The sequence below is a fragment of the Mus musculus genome, chromosome 12, assembly GCF_000001635.26.
Source record: "Mus musculus strain C57BL/6J chromosome 12, GRCm38.p6 C57BL/6J".
NCBI classification, from domain to species: Eukaryota; Metazoa; Chordata; class Mammalia; order Rodentia; family Muridae; genus Mus; species Mus musculus.
The window spans coordinates 33312501-33339540 of NC_000078.6; the positions used below are offsets into that span (position 1 = coordinate 33312501).

Here is a 27040-nt window from a genome sequence, read left to right on the forward strand (position 1 = left end):
TGATAGAAAGAAAAGAGGTCTCAAATGTCAGGTCCCAAAGAAACCCAGGAGAGGCTCACTCAGTACCTGGGCTCTTCACCCTGTCTCTCCCCTAAACCTCTCCAGCCCACGTGGGCCACACACTCTTGGTCTTTGGTTCCACTCTTGACCCCTTTCTTGGCCTTCTGGTCTGTAGTTCCTATTGGTTCACTGCCCTCTCTCTTCTCTTCTCTTCTCTTCTCTTCTCTTCTCTTCTCTTCTCTTCTCTTCTCTTCTCTTCTCTTCTCTTCTCTTCTCTTCTCTTCTCTTCTCTTCTCTTCTCTTCTCTTCTCTTGCACCTCACTGCCCTGGCCCCATCCAGCCTTGACAGTCTGGACTCTTCCAGATGGCCTCTGGCTGTTCTTTCTCTCATAATGACAATAAAACCCTTCTCAGTTATACCCAGGGGCTGTCATGTCTCCTCATGTCTCCATTTTTCATTCATCAAATACATTGGTCTATTATCTGTTTGTTTGTCCTATATTGGGGATCACCCAGAGCCTAGGTAGGTGTTCTACTACTGAGCTGGGCCCCCAGTTCCAGTTTTGTTTTGTTTTGTTTGAGACTGTCTCAATATGTAATCTCGGCTGCCCTGGAACTTGCTACATAGACAAGGCTGGCCTACAACTCATAAGAGACCCACCTGCCTCTGCCTCCTGAGTGCTGAGATTAAAGGCATGGGCCACCGTACCCAGCTTATTTTATTTTATTTTTGGTTTTCCTTTGACTTAGTTTTGTGTTTCTGTTAATTATAGTAAGACTCACGTGAAAGAATCTTGATGCTGTGACCTTGTGATCATGTTGAGAGGTCGGTTAGAGCTCAGCAGTAACGCTTCACATTAGATCCAAGCTTAACCCAAAACACCATAGCAAACTACAGTTGAGTGGCATGGGTCCCTTCCCACCTCTCCACCCTATGCCCACTACCCACCCTCATCTTTACACAGCTGCCACTTACTGACCACTAATCTGTACTCTGTCTCTTGAGATTTGCCTGTTCAGGGCATTTCATCAATATTAAGTCATGTGACCCATCCACCTTGTGTAGCATTGTCCCTGTAAGGGCTGACCCCTCTCCCATACACTCTCTGTCCTTTGCCATAGTCAGGGAATTTTCTAAGTATCCAGAATGAGAGCCACGAATGCTGGCCCCATCTCTATCTGACCATCTGGGATTGGAAGCGGGAAGATCAGGCATTCAAGGTCACCCTCAGCTATACAGAAATTTCAAAGCCAGCCTGGGTTACCATGAGAAATTAGCTCGAGGTGGGGGGGGGGGGAGGGGAGAACAACGACAAAACAATGAAAAAGTCCAGAATGAATGAGAACTCTGCTGAAATTAATAGTGAAAATTGTCCTTTGGGGGTTTTCCAATTATCATAATGGCCTCTAGTGTCATCAAAGCATATGGCCCAATAGGCACTGTCCTTCAGGATGGGTATTCCCTGTGGGGAAGGAGAGCAGAAAGTCCGGAGGCATCCGCAGGCCACCCAGTACCCAGGCAGGTTGGACAGCAGCTCTGAGAGCTGGCTCAAGTGTGGCTGCTCTCCTAGGGACTGCGGAAGAAACCCCCTGCCATCTAAACTTAGAGAGCTCTCCTGAGCCTCTGGGAAGCAGCTTCTCACACCTCCTGTGTGAGATTCAGGGAAACCCTCATTCATTTGCCAAATTCAGGACGCACCCCTGACTGCTCTGGCCTTGTCTTGCTGCCTTTCCTCAATCTCATCTGGGCGTGCTCTCTTAAAGGGGAAGTGAAGCATTCTCACTGGCCGGGGCCCACAGCCAGGAAATGTCTACTAGAAGAGGGCCGTTGCCCAGCATGTCGTTGGCTCAGCCTCCTTATCCAAACGGCCAGGCTGCCTCTCCAGGAAGTGTAAGTGTGAATGCAGGGTATGGTGGCCTGCCACCCAGGATGGCGTGGGGCTGGATGCAGGTCACAGAAGAAAGTCTGGCAGGCGAAGCATGCTGGCAGCCTGTGATGCGTGCACTCGGAAAGATGAGCTTCTGTGCAGACCTGAGCTCCTGGTCTGTGGGCAGAAGATGGAGCAGAGACAGGGCTGCTGCAGTCGATGGGGACAGCAGCTGCCTCAGAAAGAGGTCAGGAGTAGGAGGCTAGGGACTGATCTATTTTGGACAGCCCTTCTGGAGGCTCAAGCCTCGGGTCTGGGGAGGAGAGGAGTGGAAATTTTTATCACACACCTTTGAGAACACTGGGAAGCAGCTATCACACCCCCTACTTTTTGCCACCCCCCCTCCCCCATCTGCAGCATTCATGTGCAGCTCCATCGGCCCTCCATGCCTTTATTCACTGGAAGATTGCTTTTCTCTGTTGTTTCCATATGCTCGTCTCTGTTAAGAAATGGTTTGGGTCTTTTCGAATGGTGCACACGACTTGAAACTCATGGCTGGGTTCCTACTCACCTATGGCGCTCGGTCCAATGTGGACACCCTGTGAGCCTCATAGGAACCAATGTGGCCGTTCCTCCTCTGTCTCCCTGTCATTTAGATTGGTAGTGGTGGCTCGCTTTCAAACCAGAATTCTGTTTCTTGCATGCCCACGGAGCAGGGCAAGGGAGATAGTTGGTGGACTTGCAGGCACCTGGTTTCTCACAGATAGGCCACAGGGGCAGTGACTGATGAAGGGGAGATGGGCCGCTGCTGTCTTCTAAGCTTCTTTCTGCCCCAGGTGTGTGTTTGTATGGTAGTGATGGCTGGTCCTAAATAAAGTAACAGAAGTGTAGTTTTCAACAAAACAACTCAGGCTTTTCTCTCTGAGAGAAAGGGGAGAGAGGAAGGAACAGAGAGGGGAAGGAAAAACGTGCGTCTCTGTACGCATATGTTGACAGCCAGAACCACACCCAGCTTCAAGACAACTTCCTGTTTGCCAGCGCCAACTGCCACTCCAAGGAGGACAGACGTGGTTCCGTTAGCGGCTGCTGGGGGACCATGACAACCTGTTGGGTGAGTGGCTCTGAGTGACACTAGGAACTCAGCACTGAGTAGAGACTTTGTACCTTCTCTTGGAGGAGAGACCAGGGCCCTGTGCTGTCCCAGTTGGAGGTTGACACGGAAATAAAGCAGAGGTCGCCTGTCTTTTTCAACCTGTGTCCTCAAACAGTGAGCGTGCTCCCAGGATTCATGGGAATGGAAAATTTTCAAGTCAAGGGTAGGGAGAAGGCTGTGAACCATCCACTTAGGAAAGCTACTACTGTGACTTTTTTTTTTAAATCTACCTTTTCATATATCAAGGAATTTCTATTAAGAAATTTTAATAATCCTTCCAACATTATTTAGCAATGCATGTAATGAGGGTTCACTGGGGCAGGACCTGTGCTAAATGCCAGAGATGAACAAGACTCCTGCCTTCAAGGTGTGCCTGTGTAAAGGACAGTGAAACCAGCAGTTACAACACGTGAGTGAGTATACACTGAGGGAGGGGCTCTGTGCTCCAGAAACTTCCTGCTGAGTTACCTTCTCTGTTGTGAGTGATGTCTCCCTCATATGTGTACGGAACTGGGGTTCACGAGGTTAAATTATTAGCCCAAGTCACGGGGCTAATGAGTGACAGAGCTGGGGTTTGAGCCCAGTTCTTTCTGATTCCAGAGACCAGAGTGTTTGGTCTGTGTTTCTGCTCTCTGAGCTGGTAGAGCACGAACATTTCCTGTTCAGAGCATTTTCTAGAAGTGAGTGCAGTCTGGAGGCCCTAGCCTTTCTTTAACAAGAATGAAGACACTCCAGGCTTAACTCCACACAGAGGCCTGGGCACTTTTCTGCCTCCTACCTTTGGGATCTGCCTCTCTGAGTTATGGGCAGATCATTGCCCACAGCAGACAGGAGCCTTGGTGTGCATAGCCTAAGATCCTGGGTAAAGCAGCTGAGACAGCCAGACACACTGAATTCAGCATTCAGGTATTCTCAATATTAGGAATGCCAGTCAGTCATAGACCTCAAAGATGTCCAGGATTGTGTCTCCCACTTGCCAGCATCTGGCTTCACCTGTCCCTTCTGTGTGCCTTGGTTAAGGATGAGTTCAACTATGCCTATTTACGGTGAGCTCAGTGGTTTATCCAAAACCAGGAAGCTACCAGAGCCATGGCGACTCTTGACCAACTTGCAGTGTGTATCCAGTAGAACAGGAAGATGCCTATGGAGGCTAATACAGAACAAGTGGGGCCTGTGGCAACCTACCACTGCCTGGTTGAGACACAGGAACAGCTAAGGCAATGAAAAGCCTTCTTCTGTTTATTTGAATGTTGTTGTTTTGAGATAGACTTACTATGTAACCTAGTCTGGTCTCCAACTCGCAATCCTCCTGCCTCAGTTTCCCAAGTGCAGGAATTACAGGGGTGTGGCGCCACACCTGACAAGACAGGGTTAGCTCCTTTAGGAGGACAGCAGGTCTGGCTGCACATAGAGGCAGGTCAGCAACTCAGGAGAGGCAGGTGCTCTCAGAAGCACAGGCCTGTTCTCTAGTCTCCAAGAGGAGACGTGATGGCCGCCCTGGGGTCTGGAAAGGTCTGTCTCCCACCTTTCAGAAACTCTCTGGTTATTTAGACTCAGTACATGGCATTGTCTATGGTTTCATTGTGGTACAGTGCTAACATCCTGGGCACACAGGGGAGTCGGCTCGGGATGCTTTCAAGGAAGAGTAAGAGAATGAAGTCCGATGCCACTCATTGTTCTCCCCTCCCTACTTCCACATCTGTATCTGTTTTCTCAGCCCTGCCCTTTCTGTTGAGGGGCTTGCAGCACCTGGGCTGGTTTGATTTTTTTTTCTTTTTCTTTTTTTTATCCTTTTTCACATTGTATGACTTGAACAAAAACAGAGCGTACGACCCAGTCCACCCTGTGTCATTCCTTCTGCCCTCTCCTCCATATACTGATTACTACTTACGAAATATTCGTGATGCATGCCATTTCTCATAGATCAGCTGTTTTATTTCACTTACACATTTTCTCAGATTGAGCTAGGCCTCTTACTGGCCATTTTCAATTGTCTTCTTTGTGTTATTATTGTTGTTGTTATTATTATTACCATTATTGTTAGTATCATCACTGCAAACAACACTACCGAGAATGTTGTTGAACTGTCTACCCTCTACTTTGAGGATATTTCCTTGAGGTCACTTTTTTAAGCTAACAGATCAAAGGTTGTAAATGTCTTTTTTTTTTACTTCCTGTTATTATCACTGGGGTACACTCCAGGAAAAAAACCGTAATCCCTCAAAAGTGCTCCCAGCAAGCATGTGCATGCTCGTTTCTCCTGAGTTTCCCCTGTAGCCAAGCTGAGGGTCTGCTGAGAGCATCCCTGAGGGCTGAGGAAATTATCTGAGGCCCCGAAAAATCCCTGGGACTCCCCAGATCCTACCCAGCAGTGGCCCGTGCCAGAAACCTGTGCCTCGGTATGAAAGCCGAACTGAAGAGCAGGTGGGAGGGAGAATGCATCTAAGGGCAAAGATAAGGAGCAGCCTTTGCTATCAGACTACACACAGGAACCCTGGGGCGGCTCTGAGAGGAGGAAATGCATTCTCCAGACCTGCTGGAGAAGTTGTCTTTCTAAAGTGTAGAGGGAAGGGGGCTATCTCAGGCAAACAGCATGGGGAAAGGGACACCAGCTTTGGAACTGGACAGACAAGCCTGGACTCTCCTTCCAGCTACTGAGGCCCAGCACAGCCCTAGTCTTTGGTGACAACTGTGCTTAAACTTCTGTAAGGTCTCTTGCTAGGAGGCTAGCAGGTATGTGACGGTTTGAGAGCCACAGAGTGGGCAGTAGCTGGCACACTGCCTGACACATAGAGGGGGTAGATGCTGAAGAAGTGGAGATTTTGCTCTCAACAGAATGGATGGTGTGGAATGACCAGATGGCTGAGAAAACGCCAGAAACCTAAGGATGCTGGGGAGTGACCTGACAGAACAGAACTGAACTGAACTGAACTGAGCGGTGTAGCCCACTCACTCTGGATGAGTCTATGTCAAATAACTTAGTGGCTGAGGTAGCCTGTGGTCGCTGGCAGTGTGTAGGAGTGGTGAAAAGGTGAGGTAAAGTCCTATCTCTTTAAGGAGCAAACTCCTCCCAAGCCATTCTGATCCTAATATTTGGAGGGGGTTGGGGGTGGGGGAGCAGGTACTGAGAAAGAGTTTCCCTGGCTATCCTGGAATTCACTCTGTAGACCAGGCTGGCCTGGAACTCAGACCCGCCTTGAAGGCATTGCCACCACACCAGACTAAGGACTGGGAATACCAGGGACTCTCATGACCATCCCTGGCACATAACCTGTTTTTTGTCAAGGCTCTGCTTGCTGCTACTGTCCATTTTCCACTTCTTGAGTCCTCTGTGCCTTCCTTCTCTCTTCACTAAGGTAGGTAGATGCAGTATTCTCCCTCCAGTTACGATGGCGCCATAGTTAATGCTTCACACTGATTACAAGGACTCCAGCCGGACTCTAGCTGTGGTCCCTTACCATAAATAATAGTACATTTCTGTGTGCTCAGAACTCTACCATACACTTGACTTACCTCATATAATTTACCTCTTAGAATTTAGGAGTCCTTTTTTTAATCTTTCAATTCTACAGATGAGGCAGCTGAGACTCAGAGATGCAGTGGGTTGCTAAAGGTCACAGGGCCAGGTAACATCAGATGTGGAGATGGACATGGTTCCCAAATTCAGGCTTCCTCTGGTTCCACTGCTAGCCCAGGGAATGCCTGCCTCATAACTGCTTTGGTTAGCATGGCTTCTTAGGGTCCCTGTTCTGTCTGTCTTCCCCTAGATTCCAGTTTCCTCTTTAAAAAAAAAAATCTATGTACATGCATGTGGCTGTATGCATGTCGCAACACTCATATGGAGATCAGAGGACAACCTGCAGGAGGAATCGGTCCTCTCTCTACACTGTGTAGATCCTAGAGATCAAATTCAGGTTAGAGGGCATCCTGACCCACTGAGCCATCTCACCAACCCATCCAGTTCCTTTTTGGATGGAGTTCCCTTTGGAACCGAGTGTCCTTTATGAGAAACATTCTCACCTCAGTGGCCAAAGCAGGTAGACTCCAGTGGTGAGATGGGTTGTAGGTGATGGCCCTCTTGGTGCTGCCCTCACGGTGGCTGCAGCTGAAAGAGACTGTGCTGTCTGACGAGTGAAGCTGATTCTGGCTTCTGCCCCCATTTGCTCACATAGCCTTGGAAGGCCACACGGGTGTCTGTGGTGTCCCAGGCCTATTAGGACGAGGATGGTTCCTTAAAAACAATATTGGAAAATTCCCAACTTCTTCCTGAAAGCAGTGTCAGGAATAGCACTAGATGCCTGCAGCTAACTCAGCCATTCCTGAGACAGTGTTGTGGAGGAATAAATGGAGGACATTGACGCTGTGAGCATAAAATATCCCCTGCACAGTAATAGCGTGGGAGGGAGGATTCTGAGTTTGACTGAAGTAGAAAGAACTAGAAAATCAGTAGGGCTCTCATTTCTCTGACGGTGGCTGCGAGTTCTCTGCCTGCTGGTCTGTAGGATTGCTCCCTAGAGTACTACCTGGATATTCAAGGAATATAGGTGGTGGTGGTGGTGGTGGTGGTGGTGGTGGTGGTGGTGGTGGTGGAGATGGTGGTGGTTGAGATGGTTTTGATGATGGTGATGGTAAGCTGGAAAAGAGCAGCTGCTGAGGGCATGACCTAGACTTCCTGAGGAATAAAATGGGGAAAAAGTAGAAGGGCTCATTTAGGCTTTCCTTTCTTTGGTCCTGGGACCTTCAGCTCTAAGACAGAAGTTTCAAGCTGATGTTTTTCCCCCCACCCCCAGAGTATTTGGCTCCCCAGATGAAATGTTTGGAGTGAGGGAGAGGCGTCCCCACTCCACAGTCACCTCTTCCAGGCTTCTTTGTCTGCAGCACTTTCCAAGGTCAAAGTTGAAGAGATCCAAATTAAGACATGGGCTCAAAGGAACACTAAGTGTAGCGTAGTCATCAGCAGGAGGAAAGGCCACTTGGAAAGATGGCGTCCTGGGAGAACACAGAGAACTAGACTTGCAGATGAAAGGGATTTAGAAAAGCAAAGAGGAGTTAAATGCTGATGTGCTGGTGTGGGAAGGGGCAGTGGAGGTGAGGTACCAGGGCGGGGTTAGTAATCGGAATGGTGAAGACAGCAGAAGACCCAGGGAGCACGGGTGCTTCTTATACAGGGGCACCTTCGAGGCCCTTTTCGTCCCACATCGTGCCAAGCAAACACTGTCTCTGAGTTATATCTCTAGCACCCCTGGGTTTTTTGTTATTGTTTTGTTTTAAGTTGTTAATGAATTCATTTTGTTTTATGTGTTTTGCCTGCATGTTTGAACACGCATCATGTGCATGCTTGGTGCCTTCAGAGGTCAAAATAGGGCATCAGATTCCCGGGCACTGAAGTTACAGATGGTACAAACCACCATGTGGGTGCTGAAACTTGAACCTGGGTCTTCTGTGAAAACAATAAGTGCTCTTAACTGCTGAGCCATCTCTATACTCTCTTCCCCCTTTAAAGACTGGGGTCTCACTATGTAATGCTGGTTGCCCTGGAACTCTATATGTAGACCAGGCTGACCTTCAGTTCACAGAGATCTGCTACCTCCTCTGCCTCTATAGCACTAGGATTAAATGTTTGTATTACCACACCGACTTACCCATGTTTTTAAGTAAGAACTAACTTAATCCTTTTGAAAAAATAAGAGGCTCAGGTCCTAAAGACATCCCCAGATCAATGTGCATTGCCTGGCTTTGCGACTTCATGTCTAATTACTTTTCTATTGTTGTGGTAAGACCAGGCAACTTAGAAAGAAAATGTTTAATTTGGGCCGACAGGTTCAGTGTGCGTGTGCGCACACACGAGAGAGAGAGAGAGAGAGAGAGAGAGAGAGAGAGAGAGAGAGAGAGAGAGAGAGAGAGAGATTGAGAATGGCTTGAGATTTTTTTAAACCTCCAATCCTTCCTGTAGTGACATGTAGTGACATACCTTCTCCAACAAGGATCTTTCTAATCCTTCCCAAACAGTTCTACCACTTAGGACCAAGCATTCAAATACAGGAATTAATGGGAGACATTCTTACTCAAACCGCCATACCTTGGGCAACTCACTGTCTTTCTGGGCCTCAGATTCCTCAGCTATAGAATGGGAATACTGATAGGTCACTTAAGGAGTTGTATACCTAAGTGCTATATAAAGTAAATCTATGGAGTAGAGTACTGGGCACGCAGATACTTCTTAATATATAAGTGATAATAAGCATAGTATATAAAGGAAGTTAATAAGTGGCCAAAGGAGAGAAGTGGTGGGGCGGCCAGCCCCAGATTGTCTGCGAAGGTCATTATAAATGTGTCGGATATTTAAATCTGTGTGGGTGGCCTCAGAGTGAAATTCTGATTTCTCTTGAGCAGGCAAATAGTAGATAAGCACATAGAGCATTTTAGCTTATGGTTTGGAAATAAGTATGTGACAGGAGATGTAAACTGAGGCAGGCTTTCAGATGGGGAATGTTGTATCACCTCAAGAAAAGGGTCCTAAATCACTTTAAGTGCTAGTTTTTAGAATGCCAGACAGGAAGAGAGTAGCTAAGTATTCTGCAGTGTGTTAATGACTGAGCATGGCAGCATGTGGGAATTAGATATGCACACACACATAAAACAAGGCTAGTTGAAGAATAGTCCGAAATATCAGTTGATTACAGTTTCATTAATACAGCTGTGTACATTCACAAAGCCTGAGAAATTTAGGGGGAAAGCATCCTTCTCTCTCTAACATTGCTTAAGTCTATAAAATATTTCCATAGTGAATAAGAAATAGAATGTCCTGCCATGTCTTTCTGAGCAGGGCAAGGAGAACTAGGATCAGGACAGGGGTCTACCTGAGTCAGGCACTTGGCCAAAATATGTTGGAAGCTTTGCCCACAGAAGGCTACCTGTATAACTGTGGCTTTTTCTAAGGAACAAACACCCTGCTGTCTTTGATCACCATCCCCACCCTTCATCCAAAGACACAAGTATGTAAGGCTTCTCTAGGCAGGTCTTCATATGCTAGGGACCCACAGACTGATGCCAGTGAGGGTCTTCCTATTAAGTGCGCTCATCCTGCCCTGCCTCGGACAGCAGCTGGACACATTTTCAAAAGTGCACTTGCAGGTCACTGATGCGATGCGGGAGAAGCCTTGATGTTGAACTCCAGTCCTGCCATCTTAAGTGCTTATGTAGCTTTTCTCACCTGCCCCAATAGGGGGCGCACTTGCTCCTGCAGCTCAAGAGGCTAAGATGCTGACCCCTCCAGGGGCTACCGTAAAAGAGTGATTTTTTTTTTCTTTTGCCAACTTCAATATAAAATTACTCATCTAACCAATCACTTGGTCTTCAGATCTCTTCTATGCAACTTGTTCTTTCAATTGGACATTTAAGAAGGACTTATAGGGCCGGAGATGCAACCTAGTAGGTAAAGTTCTTGCCTGGCAGGTACAAACCCCTGGGTTTAATCCTCAGGACCACATAAATTTGGTGTTTGTGCCTCAGGCCTGTGATTTCAGCACTTGGGAGGTTGAGGTTGGAAGATCAGAAGTTCAGGGTTACCATAGCTATGCAGTAAACTCAAGGCCAGCCTGAGACTCAAGAGACCCTGCCTCAACAAGCCGGGAAGGGAGATGCTTACAAAGAAAAAAACAAAACATAAATCCAAGAAAAATCACTGATTTGATGTTTATACCAGTTTAACAATATAATTTGTGGGCCAAGACCGTGACCACAACTTCTCTATGAAGGTGATTTCAGAATCACAAGCCTGCCTCCATTCTTGTATCTTAATGCCGATTTCTTGTCATTACTTCTTTTTTTTATTAAATTTTTTAGGTTATACAAAATACAATCATTCAGCATTTTCATGTATGCGTGCCTTTATGTTTCATTCTCATTCATTCCCTCCCTGCTACCTCTATAGTTTTCAACCATTAATTTAGAAAAAATAAGGATTTTGTTACTCAGTAATCAAAGGCTAAGGAGTGATGTTTCTGTATACGCCACTCCTCATCAGCTTTGAGCAAGTCAGTGAGTGAAGGCCGGAGAAGATCATGGAAGAGCTGTGGAAGAAATAGAAATCTTACTTTAGAGTCAAAACCCTGTGTCAGAAAGAAAAAAAGAAAAAAGAAAAGAAAAAGACAGACAGAAAGACAGGCAGGCAGAAAGAAAGGAGAGAGAGGGAGAGAGAGAGAGGAGAGAGAGGGAGAGGGAGGAGAGAGAGAGAGAGAGGGAGAGAGGGAGGAGAGAGAGGGAGGGAGGGAGGGAGAGAGGGGGGGGAGAAGATAGATTGCTTAAAAAGATATTTCTAAAGGGCATAAAGTTCTAAGGGAGGGGGCTTAAAGGAAGAGGTCTGGGTTCTGATTCCATCATGGCCACAATATATTATCCACTCCTAACTTTTTGTGACTCTGTGTTCTCCAGTCTTGCTCACAGTACACCCCATTTCCTTCCTGAGAGGCAATTGGACCCATGCCCAAAGCCCTATTCCTCAAGTAGTCATTAGTCCTGACCTTGGCAATCACCTGGTCTCTCTGAGTTTCCAATAGCCAGTCATCTGTGGGGAGGGTAGACATGCCTGACCACCCACATCAAGGAGTTTTAAAGGCCATACAATTTTACAAACAGTGAGCTCTTCCAAGGAAGCGCCTACTCACATGAGATATTTCAATACTCCACCTGTAATTATTCCTGTAACATCTAGGGACTGTGAGATATGAGAAGCAGATATTAGGATGCATTGTATTCATAGTCAATGTGGAAGGAGGCCTGAGAATCCATCTGGGGACCCACTTAGTTTATAGATGAAGACATGGAAGCCAAGAGAAAGCTCAGCACTGAGAGAACTCACTTAAACCTACCAAAAGGGTGTTAGGACCCACGGTGTGTTACCTCCTAGACCTGAGCTCTCTCTACAGCATCAGAACAGATCTTGGCTTTCAAAACCTTTAGTGATAGCTTCTGGGTATAAGGCGTGCGTGCAGGCTTCACTCTGAGCCTGCAGAGAACAATTGCCCCACAGAATCATTCTGCAGAGATAGAATGTAAACGCTGGTCAGATAAAACGCCTGATAATCAGATGATCCTCAAATACTGCAGCACCCAAAGGATCAACTCTGAGAGATGCTGACGGCCCATTGGGATGAGGGTTGGCAGAGAAAGCCCAACCTGCCTTCTAAGGACACTCTGGCTTTTTTTTTTCCTTTTTCTGTCCCGTCAGCTTCTTATTACAGCAGCCAGAAGTATTTCACCCAAAAGAAAACCCGTGACAGCTCTTGGCTGGAGGGAGAATGTGATCCACCATCTCTCCATTCCCGTACCTTAATGTCACTGTCACTGCTGACTAATAGATGTGCGATCTCTAATTCTTCCCATCGGTACTTTTACCACCACGTCGTTCATTTCGTCAGCAATAGTAATCAGCTAATTATTTGTAGGCACCGGAGAACCAAAGGGGATTTAGGATTTCAGGAGCATCCTGTAAGAGTTTGATCAAGCTAGTTCTCTAGGAACTGGAGGGAGCATGGGGCCTTAAAAGCGCTGTAATGTCTCGACAAAAGTGTGTAGCTTTCAGGCTTCCAGAATCCGTAACTTTTATCAAACCAGTTAGTTACTCTCAAACTGTTAATGACCACCATCAGGGTGTGTATCAGAATCTAGCTTCTTGTATCTACTGCCCTGGTTGCGTCTGCTTTCTTTCTGTTGGCCCAAGAAGATGAGAGCTGGCAGGGTGTGAATGAATGAGGTGTCTAGGCTCAGACCTCTAGTGCTTCCTATATAGAGACGCACAGGAAGCTGTGCCTGCCCCTCCCTAATCCATGCATCCCATCTCTGGTTCTGCTTCAGGCAGTTGCATCCTGATATACATTGTGTTTTTGGACTTCTGTGAGATTAAAGAGGTCACACTTGGGATACCTCAGCAGACTGTTCCATGCCAAGGCTCTCAAAGATCCTCCCACCACGTTCACCACCGTCTTCCATGTTGCTCCTGTGCTGGAGAATTCATGCTAGGAGTTCTGCCCTGCCCACTGCCCCCAGGAGACCCGAGTTGCCATCTGGGGATTTCGTTGGTTTTGTGGTTGATCCACTGTGTCAGGTGACACCTGCTACTCCCGTGGAAAGTGGTTTTACAGAAGGATAGAAATGCCTCCCTCGAGAATCCTGGGGTTAGCTTAGCATGCCATTTGATACAGAAGTTCCCACTGCAGTCACTGTAAGTTGGCACTGACGGCCAACATCAGAGCAAACGTCAGAGGCTGTGGAGGTGCCGACCCTGCCAGCAGAGTCCTGCTTTGTACCTGTGCTATTCAAGAGTGTGTGTGAGCGTGGGACCCACTGGCCACGGATGCTGGGCTGAATTCTGTTCTTTCTCCCCTGTAGAGAGAAGACACAGTTCAATGTGCAGGCCTTCTCCCTCTCCAGCGTCTCCAGCCTCCAATTCCCGGACATCGCTAGCACAGGCAAAGACGAAAGCCTGTCTCAGCGGCCATAGCGCTGTCAGCAGCACCTCAAAGCCATTTAAAACGCCCAAAGACAATCTCCTTACCTCCAGCAGCACACAGCACACAGTCTTCTCTGCAAAGGGACCAAGGGATAAACCATGGTGAGTCCAGGGGCTGGGCAGCCGAGATGCTCTCTGCCCTCCCCACTCCAGCTTTGACTCTGGGTGTCATGTTCAGAGATCTGGGGGTACTGAGGCAGGAGCCCAGAATGATGGCACGAGGAAGCCAGCTACTAGTCTCTAGGAACTAGAGGGAGCACGGGGCCTTAAAAGCGCTTCAATGTCTTGACAAAGAATGGGTGTACATTTGAGAACCGAGCTGTATGTGCCTAAGGAAAAGGTAACAGGGAAGGGCTCCTTGGTTATGTGCTTGCCTCTCAATTTTCTGCCCCAGTGAAGAGAAACATGGGTGTAAGCAATCAAGGCACAGACTGCCAGTCCACAGAGGGAGAAGAGACAGGAGGAAGCCATGATGCTGTCCCAGCCCTGGAATCAGTCTCCCTCCCTCACAGGGCTTCTGTTCCCCATCTCCCCTCCCCGCCCCCCCGGGACATTGGGTATCTTATAACTAACTGTAGGGCAGAGAGAAAGGGAAAGTCACCCCTCTGATGGGGAGTCCTCACCAAAAAGACACAAGAAGGTCCCCTATGGGCCGGGAAAAATAAGAAACCATGCTGAGAATAGGAGGGACTTGGGACTAGTTTGTCACAGCTTCATCTTCCAGGCCTCCTGAAGACAGAGAAGGGACAACTGCAGAGTGTGTCTAATTTATATGTTTAAAGAGAAATGGCGTTCATTAATTAATGGTAGTTAATTGCACTTAACGTCCTACCCAGGAAGGCTGTGGAATACAATCACCCATCAATGGGGCAGGCACTGTGCGCTGGAAATTAGGATGACTTATAAAGAGAGAGAGCTAATTATGCCAGATCAATGAAAGAGCCTCAGGTGATAGTGGGAGAGGTTGGAACAGGGACTTGGCTGCAAACAGCTCTGCTTCACACACTAGCTGCGTTCTCTGTGGGCCGCTGGAGCGTAGATCTATCCTGTGTGATGGTACAGTTGCCTAGGAGAGCCCTGGTCGGAGGAATACAGTTGGTGACCTCTGGTCAGCTTGTAGCAGTGTGGAACCCCCAGGCCCTCCTCTCAATGCCTACAGAGAACCAAGGGCTTGACTGCTGAGGAGGTAATCCCTGTGAACGGGTCTCTTTGCTGGGAGACCTTGGGCAGTGTAAAGTGCTGTTGAAGCAACTGGCCAGATGTGTTACTAGGAGGAGCCGAACTGACAGTGTGAGTGTACCACAGTTGTTGCACTAGCTCACGTGGCACGAGCTGTGCGGTCTGCAAACTGCACGTGGCCGTCCTGCACACGGGACAGGCTGCAAGTCCACCAGCTTCTTTAGTCCGCGAGGAGGGATGCCACAGCAGCGCCGGTCTAGCACCCACTGAAGGCCTGAAGAGTTCATTGAGAGCCTCTCTGGTCTTTAGTTCTCATTGAAAAGCAGAAGAAACTGGTTTTCATGTCGACAGAAGATGACAACCACAGTGATGGCAATAAAGTAGATGCACTCACCAGCAGGTGGGCAGGTGGACCAAGGGTTATGAACGCTCCGGGGAACAGTATGGAAAGGAGCCAGCTCTGAACTTGAGGCAAGAAAATCGAATTCAAAGCCAGGCTTTGCCACAGACTTTCTGTGTGTCCTTGAGACAGTCACTTAGCACCCCTTGTCCCATTTTAAGCCTGAATTCTAAATCGCAGTCACCTCAAGTGCCCCATTACCTATTAAATTAGAGTGAGCTCACCGCAGACAGTTTACTCACTGGACCACCTCCCAACCCCCTAAGTAGGTATATTAAATGCATGTTGGGAACTAGAGAGGTTGGCTCAGCAGTTAAAAACACTAGCTTCTTTCCCAGAGGACCCGGGTTCAATTCCCAACACCCACATAGCAGCCAACAACTATCTGCAATTCCAGGACTTTGATGTTCTCTTGTGGCTCCTGAGGGTGCCAGGCACACACGTGGTACACAGATGTGCATGCAGGCCAAGCACCCACCCATGTAAAATAAAATTTACAAACAAATTTTAAAAATGCATGTTGACCTTCAGAACTTTCTACATACATAGCAAACTGAAAATCGTATTGCCCCATGATAACTGAACTATATCCTCATCCGGTGGGCCTTTTTTAAAAGACATCTGCCTGTGCCTTATCCTATCTTATCATGTTTAACTTTGGATTTCCAAGGTTAGACCTTACAGTTGCACAGGTCATACACCAGGGGATGAAGACTGTCAGTCCATTGTGTGGACTGCAGGCATTTAAAAAAAAAAAACTTGCACAAAGCACTCTCTATAACATTAGTGAGCCCTGTGCATGATGCTTGGTGATTATTATAGAGGGCATGTAATGGTTAGTGTAGGTTTCATTAAATACTGAGTAAAGATAGAGGTATGCTCTAATACCAGAGGAAGAGAGCAGGGGAAGCTAACATAGTTATTAATGGGTCATCAGGATTGAAATAGGGAGTTTGGGGCCAACTTACAGAGGGTCCCCACGTTGGTGGTAAGGCTCACTCTTCATGTAGTAGGCAATGAGGACGTTGGCATCTTGGGAGGCCTGTGATTGAGAATCACAAGCCATTCAGGCTTAAAAATGAGATCCGACATGCTAAGTAACTGGCTCAGAGTCACCCAGCAAAGGCCCACCGCAGCTCGTTGAACTTGCCTTTCTTGCCTCTAATTCAATAAATGCCCACGGAGACCTGAGTTCAGATTCTCACTGTCCACATTAAAACCAAAAAAGAAAGAGAAAAAGAAAGAGAAAAAGAAAAAGAAAAAGAAAAAGAAATGGGGCCAGGACAGGGGAAATGACTCCTTTGGTGAAAGGTCCTGTTTCCAGAACTCACATAAAAGTTGAATCCAGCAGTGTGTGTCCAGTCATGGAGGAAGGGATGTATTAGCAGATTCCTAAAACCCACTGGCCAACCAGTCTAGCCGAATCAGTGAGCCCCTGATTCACCGAGAAGTCCATCTCAAAGGCTAAGGTGAAGGCAATCAAGGGAGACACCCAGCATGAACCTCGAGCCCCTAGATGTACCCACACATATGTGCACATACTCACACAAACACATATCATGCACACATGCATACATACACGTGAAAAGAAAAGCAACCACCTCAGACCCTATAGATCAGCGTCCACTGGGCTAAGTCTCTAGAGAGAAAAGGAAGCCTGCTTTATATGTGGTCAGCTCTGGGTCTGACTGCTTTCTGCAGCCCAAGCCATGGCTTAGGACCGTAAAAGAACACTGTACACAGATGGCTAGCCTGGGGAAAGCTCCAAGTTCAAAGCTGAATTCTGGGCTTACGGTGCAGCTCGATGGGAGAGCATGAGCACCCCATGCATGAGGGCCTGGGTTCAGCCCCTGCACCCCCAAGCCAAAGAAAATATAGCTGCCACTGAGTACACCTCATAAAGTCAAAAATCCTAAATTAAACCCTAAGTCAGAGGCATCTAGAGCAAGGAGCTGGACAGAGAAACCAGAGCTCAAGACATAATCTTATGCTGTGTCTGTTTTGTCAGAATGAAAATATTTTTTAAGCAAATGGGAAGGATGTCATAGGGAAAGGGCTCAGAGTGGGCAGGGGCATTTGCACAGGAGGAGAGGTGGGCTCTGAACCCAAGGAGGCATGAAATCCCACTGAGTGCAGCAAAATCAGGACCCTAGAAAAAATGACTTAGAGAAAGAAAAGATCAGTTTTCATTTCTGAAGTCTCCTTGGCAGGCAGCAGTATCCAGGAAGGCTGGGGGAACATTCTGGAAGCATTGAGAAGAGTGAGGATATTTCCAAATAGTCCAAGTTAGGTGCAGTAGGAGCCTGAGCCCAAGGTGGTGGTACATTGAGGTGGTTACATCCATGGGAGAGGACTCACGGGTGAGGGTCTGTATACAAGGCATTGAGCCACGAGGAAGGAGTTAGGATGATGGTGGTATTTCAGACTCGGCTGGCTGGCTCACCGTTTCTGCCACTTCCTCAAGCAGGAGGGGGTCAGTTCCATCAGAATCTGTGTGTTGGGAAGGGTCTGAGAAATATCCGCAAAGAAGTAGGCGGCAGGCACCGAATGTTTAGACCTTGGGGTCAAGAGAGAGGTAGGGCTGGAACCGAAGTATGAGAGTCCTCCATATAGACAGGACGTCAACACTGTGGGAACAGGCAGGACCGCCCAAAAAGGGATGTGTTGAGAAAAGAGTGAAGGCCAAAGATAGCGCCCTTGGAAATGGGACAGGAAGAGAAGCCTCCGAAGCAGGGCCTGCTCAGCCTGTCTCCGTCTTCCTGGTCCAAGTCATAGCCATTCTTATCACCTATTCACTGGTCACTTTGTCCTTAGTCCCTTCTCATCCATTTCCTCCTGGCCAGCAAGCCAACACACTGCTGTCTGCTCTCAGTCCGTGGCTTATATCCTCTTTGCCTGCGATGCTTCCTCCCATGATGCTCTCTGCCTGCCACGCCCTCTCCCATGATGCTCTCTCTGTGTGTACCCCTAAACATTCCACGTCCCTCATTCCTCCTGCTCAGGGGTTACAGTGGTGCCCCCAGCATGGTGGCCTGTTGGCAGTTGTGCAAACAAGAGGCCACTGTGTCTAACACTTCTCGAACTGAATGTCACACGGAACCAGATGGGCCCATTGAAGGGGACCATGCGATTTCCCGAAGGCAGCGACCTTCTGTTGAGAAGTGTTTGGATTGGCTCGGTATCCAATGGAAATGCAGTGTGCGCCCCGTGTTTCATCCTAAAGTATCAGCCACCTTGAAAAAAAAAAACTATGAAATGAATTTTCTACAGTATATGTTCTTTAACCTGATAGAGCCACAATATTATCTTTTCAACATACAGTTAGTGAGCTAGTCCACGTTCCTGGCCTCACAGCAACCTCATCCCACCCCCAGTTGTTGAAGTCCTGTGCATCTTTTACCTTTGTGGCACATCTAAGTTTGCAGGAATATTTATCCCATTGCCAGATGAAGTTTAGAACTAGCAGAGAACTCTGGCAGAGTCACAAACTCAAGTGGTCCCAAGCACACTTAAACTCCGTCGTAATTGAATCCAGTTTCTTATTTTAAAACTGTTGTGAATTTAAATATTTAGAATTCCGTTCCCAGCTCCAGAGAGCAGCCGTCATACTGCACAAGCTAAGTAGTCACCAGCGGCTGCTATCAGAGAGCTCAGACCCTGTCATGTTTCCGAGTGACCCCACGTGGGGACCTGTGGGTCTTGGATTTTCTGGTCTTCTGAAGTGGAAGGAACACATGGTCCTTAATTGTGTTAGCCTGGTATTCTAGACCTGTAGTGGGAATAGCAGGGAGACCTGTAGAGAATGTCCAGCCAGAGGCCCCTTCCAAATGAGTTCTCAATTGACCCATAAGGCCACAGAAACACACAAGATTGCCTTCCTATAGAGTTGGCTGACTTGACAAGGAATTGGACAGCAGGTATCAGGATTTCCTTTCACAAGTAGCTCAGGTTTGAATGCATGGCTATAAACAGTATCTCCATGTCAGGCTGATCTCTGAGTATTTTCACACCAAGTTGAACAGTCTGCAGTTGTATGGTTTTGCCCTTCCTATGGCTTAGCAGGGAGGGGGAAACACTTTAAATAAAAAGAAAGGGGGGGTGGACTTGATCGTTCATGTGTTTAGACCCAGTGCTTCAGAGGCACAGGCTATCCGTGTCTGTACAGTGAGTTTCAGGCCAGCCAGGGCTGCATAGTGACACCCTGTCTCAAAAATAAATAGTCCAACAAACATAGAAAATGTTTAAAAGAAGAAAGGGGGAGGCTGGTGAGATGACCTAGCAGGTGAAATGCTTGCCGTAAGCTTGGTGACCCGAGTTCTGTCCTGAGAACTCACTCCACAGTGTTGCGGAGCTCCACACAAACCGTGTGCCATTCATGTGCCCACACACACAATGAAAAGAGGGAAAGACATGGGCAGGAGGAGCCAGGTCTGGTAGTACAGGCCTGTAAGCTCAGCTACTTGGAAGTCCGTGTCAGGAGGATTAAAAGTTCAGGGTCTGCCAGGGCTCCAGAGTGAGTTCAAAGCCAGACTGGACAATTTAGCAAGACTCTGTCCCTGCGATAGGTTAGGGGAGGAACTCAGCAATAAAGTGTTCGTCCAACATTGCAGGAGGCTTTGGTCACCAGCATTACAAGAAAGAAAGAGGAAGAGGAAAGGGGGGAGAAAGAGGAAGACAGAGTCCCCAAGCCATTAAATCTGTCTTCTTTGAACTGCCTTAATCCTTCCCCTGCAGCTCTCTGAGCACTCTCCTCTAGTTTACCTGCCTGTTGGAGATCACCCCTGAGGAAGGCAGAAGCGACAGAGCCCCTGGCTGATGTTCCTGTAGGCCACAATGACACAGGGAGATGGGCAAATGATTTAGTCCCTGAGCAGAAGATAACTGGGAATGTGCCCACAGTCCCAGCACATGAACCCATGATCCCAGCGCTCAGAATGCTGAGGCGGAGTGGGGATGACCCCATCTCAAGAAAGAGAGAGGAAACAATGGTTGTTTGGTCTTTTGAGCCACATTGACCATTTTGTCCTTTATTATGAACCTCCGCTCTGCCAGGGACCAGGCTCTGGCAGAGTGACTGCCAGCCAGGATAACTTTGTCACCTGCTGTCCCTTCCCACCACAGCCAGCCCTGGTGAATAGATAGTTGATGTTGGCTGATGTGGGCAAGAGGCAGGGGAGAGATGGGAAGAGGTTTTCCTCCCATGGATGGCTTGTTGCCTTCTCCTTGGGCCTTATCAACCTGCACGTGTGTGTTGAATGCTAAATGTGCTCCACTATTAAAAATGCAGGAGATGAGCCTGCTGTTCCAGAAGGAAAATGAGCCAAAGCAGAAGAAAAAGCAGCAGGCTCCTGGCCTCCCTGTGCACACCCTACCGCACGGTGGGGGAGGGGCTCCCTCTTTCCAGACGGCCCCTCCCAAAATGCTTGGAAATGGGAGGTGAGTCTTCTGGGAGAGAGGGGACATGTGGGAGTTCATGTGCCCTGGATGTCTTCCCGGTGTTTTATGGAGAGGACCCAGCCAGATGCCTGTGGGAGAGACCTGGGGCTTAGCTCTTCTAGCCTGGTGCTGGCATGAATCAGGGGTTGGTTCCCAGAAGCCATAGGGAGTCATATTGGGGTGTCCATGCAGGCTGTGAAATCTTTGCCTTCCCAGTACATGCTCTCCCTACACACACACACACACACACACACACACACACACACACACACACTCATATACACTCGTGTACACACTCAAACATGCACACACACTTGCATACACACTCACACACATGCACATGCATACACAGACACACACACATGCACTCATATACACTTACATACACACACCAACATGCACACACACATGCATGCACATGCATTCATATACACTTACATACACATGCCAACATGCACACACACTTGCATACACATGCACATGCATACACACAGACACACACACACACTCATATACACTTGCATACACACACAAACATGTACACACACTTTCATACACATCATACACACAGACACAGACACACAGTCACAGACACACACACACACACACACACACACACACACACACACACACGCTCACTGTGCTGCACAGAACTCGTCAGTGGCTTTCGATTGTTTGCCTACAGAGACAGAAGCATATGAATGAAAAGGAATGAATGGGAATGTTTGTTCTAAATGTGTTTGTTCTTCTCTGAAGTAAATGGGAGCAGCTGGTCACAGAGTCCCTGGCCATTTCCTTGCTGTGTTTAGGGTTCTCCTTAAAGGGAGAGCCTGGGCATGGGATGCCAGGGCCATTTCGGGTGTCTCCTCTCAACACTCCCTGACAGGGACATGGAAGACGTTCTTTAAGGAATCCCCATTTCTCTCCTGGGTCCGAATTGGCACTAGGGCTCGAGGAGACTTTCATGCTCTGGCCCTGGTACCCAGGTAACAGGCTCTCTGAAAGGACATCTTACAGCTCCAGCAGTGGGAGCCAGTGACCTCTGGTGGCCAGAAAGGGAAGTGTTCCCACTTGCTGCTCCTGAGACTAGCCAGCTCTAAGCCATTGCCAGGGACTAACTCACTCTTCCGGACTCCACTTAACCCCAAGTCCCTAGCCCCGCCTTCAGTGGCCTTCATGCTGTCTCTGAAATGATGTGAATCTTGATGACCAGCCGTCTCGTTCTTAGTTACGGGGGCAATGCACTGAGCATTTGATAAGGTCTGAAGCTGTCCTTGAGACCTTGAGACCGCAGCCCACAGCTGTTCCCAAGGGCAGCGTGTGCAGCATCTGATGCCCTACTGCATTCAGACCACTCTTTAGCTTGCTGATTCTCCCACAGTCCTAGGGTACTAGGGCTCTCCAGGAATACTTAGCACCCCTTGGTCTCCTGGTGGGGCTGGGGAGCCCTTTCTAAGCTCCACACCCTTAGAAGTCCAGAATAAGAGAAAACTGTGGAGAACAGGGCCTCCTTCATCCCACTGAACAGCCTAGAGGTGTACAGATAGCCTCCCCCAGAAGACAAGGTGCCCTGGACCCTCAGAGTCCCCATGCTGCCGAAGTGCAGGAATTGTCTGATGTTAGTAGGCTGGGCTTCCTGCTTACTCCTCTGGCAGAAAGCCCCATCCACATCTAAGCTGTAGTGACTCACCCAACCTTGGCAGTGCCTAAGGACTGAGATGCAGGATGCGGAGCCCTGGACAGGGGGTCTCTGAGTATGGAATGGCTTGTTCCCTTCTTCCATTTTTGTCTCTCCACTGTAGTCCCAGGATTGGTCTTCTCTGGGTGAGTTTGGAAGCCACCTGCTCCCACCTGTCTGTTGCCTCCCACTCTGTCCACTGCAACCGATAAGGACAGAAGGGACAAAGGGTTTCTGACAGTGAACCACGGCTTACACCTCAGGAGGGCCCATGAGAGAGTGAATGGCGTGGTTCTCTCTCTTCTGTTTCACTTCAACCTTGAGGCTGTGCTTCGCACCTAAGAGACCCTCTGGGCCCATTACCTCATCCAATTGTTCCAAATGTCATGTCTTCCTTTCACTGATAAGGAAACTTAGGCAGGCCTGTGGGGCTGAGATATGATAGTCAGGTCTGTCCCACCGAGGAAGGAGGGAAGAACTAAAACCCAGGCTTGCTCACTAGCCAAGCCCTCATCTTGTTACCCCTCACAAGGACAGAAGTCTGTAGGAGCTCGCTGAGACCCTAAGGCTAGGGAGCTGCATGCTTTATGCCCTCACCAGAAAGTATCCAGCCACAGGAAAGACAGGATTCAGGGGTGGGACACCTCCACAGTCAGTGAATTTGCCAGAACCTTTTATGTTATTTGCTTCTGATCATTTTGTGTGTCTGGAGAATGTTGTGTGTGTGTGTGTGTGTTCACGTGAGTGCGTGTACTTGTGGAAGCCAAAGTCAGGGGTTATCAGGTAGCATCCACATGCTTCGTTTTTGTCTTGAGACAAGGTCTCTTATTGGCCTGAGACTCACCAAGCAGGCTATGCTGATTGGCTAGTGAGTCCCACTGATCCTGTTCCAAGTTGTCCTGCAGTAGGATCACAGGCATGTTCCACCACACCCACCCTTACACTGTGCCTGCTAGATGTCAAATGTAGGCCCTCAGACTTACACAGCAAGCACTTTATCAACTGGGCTCTCTCCCCAGCCCCTGCCTCTGACCCCTTTCTACAATTCATCAAAGTCAGCTTATCCAAGCTCCCGTGTTCACCCACACACCACACCCCTAACTTGTCTCAGGGAGGAAATCTCATATGTGCCCTCCTTTATGACTTTGCAATGGAGTTAAGAGGCTAAGCTTTGCAGCCCATGGTGAAGATTACTAGTGACGATGTTGTCCCCTTCTTGGCCAACGGTGGGCCTTTGACGCGCTTTCCCACACGTTCTGTGTACCGCCAACCACTCTGCTGCCAGGACCACTCACCCCCAGCAGCCGTGTGGTGTGCCCGCATTTCTCAGTTTACCGAGAGCGTGTTGTGTGGGAGAGGGTCCAGGCCACGCAGAGAGGGGTGGCGCACAGTGTTGATATTTTCCCTTCTCTGCCTTAAGATAGTATTAGATCAGCCCAGTAGATGTTCTTATCTACACGCCCTGTGGTTAGAAATCTTCTGCTATGGTTTGCTAAAGGTATTTACAAGCTGGCTTCTTGAACATTCTCCCAGATGCCTCAAAAGCAGGGTAGAGGAGGACTACCCATTCATCAGGGTGTATGCGGTACCCACTATATCTGTCGTGGCAGGGCAGGATTCTGTGGCTGTTCCTTCTACCCATTCTTCGTGACCCCTTGATTCTTAAACCTGCCAGTCTGTCCCTAGTATTTGTTCAGCTTCAAGGATTCCAATTAGAAATAATTTTCTGGTGGCAGCCTTTCCCCAACCCCTCAGTATATCTCCAAGTGCCAAGTAGAATTCCGACTCCAGGAGTAATGTTAAAAGATCTAAATTCCTTTTTATTGGGATGTTTTAATGCTACCACCACTTGGAAGGGAGGAGGCTCAGTGAGGCGGCCTATCAGGGGGTCTGCTAATAAACCAGAGACTCTCCAGACTCTGCCAGGCCTCTCATACAAGCATGCGGATCTCTGTCAAATGAAGCGGTGGAAGAGATCAGACAGCCTCGAATTCACATCAGACACATAACCCACAGCACAAATACCATATGTCCTCACACTCCTGTCTGTCAAATCTGTCTTTACCCCACTTGTTAAGTGGAGAAAGGCTGGCAATAATTTCCGCAAACCTACAGACTTTCCGAACCATTCTCTTCAGGCATATCTGTTGACTATAGAAGAATAAGTCGTGACCAGCATGAAAGCATGGCCGGCAGGGGGCAGCTGGTCCTGCAGCCCGGTAGTGACTCTCACAATGACACCGTCATGATTCTCCACCTCTGCTCTTTTGCAGACATCACTGGGCAGGGAGGGGAATCTGCTTGATGCCAAGAGAACCATTTTTCTTAAAGCCAGAAGACCTGCCTTGGTCTAGAAAGATCAATTCAGACAGGCCAAGCACACAATGAAGAAGACATGGGGAACCAGAGCAGCACAAGAGAAACAGAAGGTAGACACCTCCCTGTGGTACCAGGGGTTGAGGGAGGGCCCATCTCCACACTGCAATGCCTCCCCAGGCCCGAGAGGAGGCACAGACATAACAAGGCGATAAAGACTCCCAACATCTTCAACACAGCCGGAATGAAATACAGCCCTGGGCTCCCTGAAAGAATTTGTGCCAAGCCCACAAAACAGGCATTTTCAAAGCAGCAGGGGCTTCATGGGGGAATCCTCTTTCCTTTTAAACACGGCACCTCAAAGGGAGGATAGTAGGGCGTTTATAAATGCAACGAAGGATGACAATGGAGAAAGTATCTGTCCCTCGAGATGGAAGGGGAAGGACTTTGGGTTTTTTTTTTCTTTTTGGCTCCCTTCCCAGGCTTGTTTATCTCCTTCTCACACACAGACACACACAGACACACACAGACACACACACACACACACACACACACACACACACACACACACACACAGAGTTCCTTGCCAGTCTATGTTCTGGGTGCTGCCACCTAGCCAGTTCCTACCAATTCCTCACCACCCATAAGAGTTTCACTTGCTGCGGTGGCACGCAGAGACAATGGGAGAGTTGGCCACCCCGTGAAATCACAGGTTGGGAATATTTGGCTTCTTTGCAAGCAGAGGGGGGAAAATTAAACTCTATATACTTCAGGGCTTACCGCCACCTGAAAGAGCCACACTTTGTTGCCTGCTTGAGGCTGACACATTACTATCTAGGAAGGGGAGTGGGGAGTGTGGGGACTGGAGAGGAGAGCAGCCAAAGGCAGTCCTGAGCTGGTGGCTGGTGGCAATAGCACACTCCTGCACAGGTGGCAGTGGCATGTGAGGGCAGGAGGAAGAGCTTTGAACATGAGCCACGTCTCCCTCCTCTAAAGAAGATGGAGTGCTGAGGGTCTGTTGTCTGTCACTGTGTGGCACCATCTTGTGCTCATTTATGCCCTTTGTCCAGCACTGCAGGGTCTTGGGCCAGTAATAGCAGAGAAAGGAGTCTGGCTAGAATTCGTACTGTGGTGAGTGTAGAGATGTCAAACTTGTGAGTCTCCCTCTCCCGCCTCTCAGGGTTATTTCTGATCCTTCTCACTATCCCACTGCCATAGAACTGCCTACTTTTCTGCTTTCCCTCAACTCCCTTCTCAGGCTTGGCCCGAAGGCAGGTCACCAGAGAGAAGCCCATAGCTTTTACTGGAGAGAACAGCAGCCCGGGGAAAGTACCAGGGACAGCTCCCATGTGCACCGTAATTCTTTCCTTTAGCTGGTGAGTTCTTGGAATTCCCATTGCAAAGATTTTATCCCCTCCTCTTCCTTCTGCTGGCACAGGGGGGCCTGCTCACCAAACACCCAGGATATTTGCTTGGTAGCTAGCTCCCTTATGATTCACGAGGCCTTTAGGAACACCCAGGATATTTACTTGGTTGGCTAGATCCCTTATGATTCACGATTCTAATTCCTTTAGAATTCTCCACTGGGTTCTTTTGTGCAGCATTTCCCATTCTTCGTGTTTCTTCTGGTGGATTCCATCTCTAGATCCTGCCCGTGAGTATTGGTATCAGAGTCCAGCTGAAGTTCTAGAAGCACCAATGATACAGAAAATAATGGGCAGTAGAAGAAAACTCCACATTAGGGGATCAAATAAGAGGCCAGGAAGTAGCCAGGCTGGGGTACAGTTATGGGGTTAGCTGCCGTGCTGGCTGCAGTGTCAGCTCAGTACACCTGTGTGCATGTGGCTGCCTCGCAGAACACATCTGACAACAGCCTTTGACTCTAGAGGACACATGCAGTCTGCACTGTGAGCATGGGGTACATGGGGCAATTGCTCTAGATTATCTCATCCCAGGCGTTACTCTGCTGAAGCCAGGAGCACTTCTAACAGAGACTGGAGGCCTCTGAAGTAATATGGCATGTGTGTATGTGTAATCTCTCTCTCTCTATGTACACAATGTATATATAATATATATGTATGTAATATATGTGCATATATAACATATATGTATATATACACACATGCATACTCACAGACTTGCTGAAGTATAATTTAGGTTGCATGAGTTTTGCGACTTGTGAAGTTGTTACTTGGTACTTTTTAAAAAGGATGGTAAAATGTATAAAATAAAAGTTACCACCTTAACCATGTTTAATGTACAGTAGTGTTGAGTATAATCACACTGTTTCACACCCAACATATAGCATCTTTTCATCTTGCAAAACTGAGATTCTAGACCGAGGTCGTGTGCCCCTCTCCCCCCCCCCTCCCCCACCCCCCTCACTCACTGTTCTGCTTTCTGTCTATGTGACTATGGCTACAGTGGGTGCCTTGTGTAAGTGGGATCACTTGCTTGTCCTTTGCCGCTGGCTTGTTTCACTCAGCATCCTGTCCTCAGA

The 27040-nt window shown here is 48.3% G+C and overlaps 1 protein-coding gene across 21 annotated transcripts in view; it reads left to right on the forward strand.

Annotated features, from left to right (window-relative positions):
- Atxn7l1 (ataxin 7-like 1) overlaps positions 1 to 27040 on the forward strand; it is a 229441-nt gene that overhangs the window by 165533 nt on the left and 36868 nt on the right. For 11 of the 21 annotated variants that reach the window (NM_001374023.1, NM_001374022.1, XM_006515124.4 and 8 more), the window contains one exon: positions 13411 to 13633. In NM_001374023.1, the coding sequence (NP_001360952.1) occupies positions 13411 to 13633 (223 nt within the window). The other 10 variants (NM_001374024.1, NM_001374026.1, XM_006515132.4 and 7 more) reach the window with 9 other exon arrangements.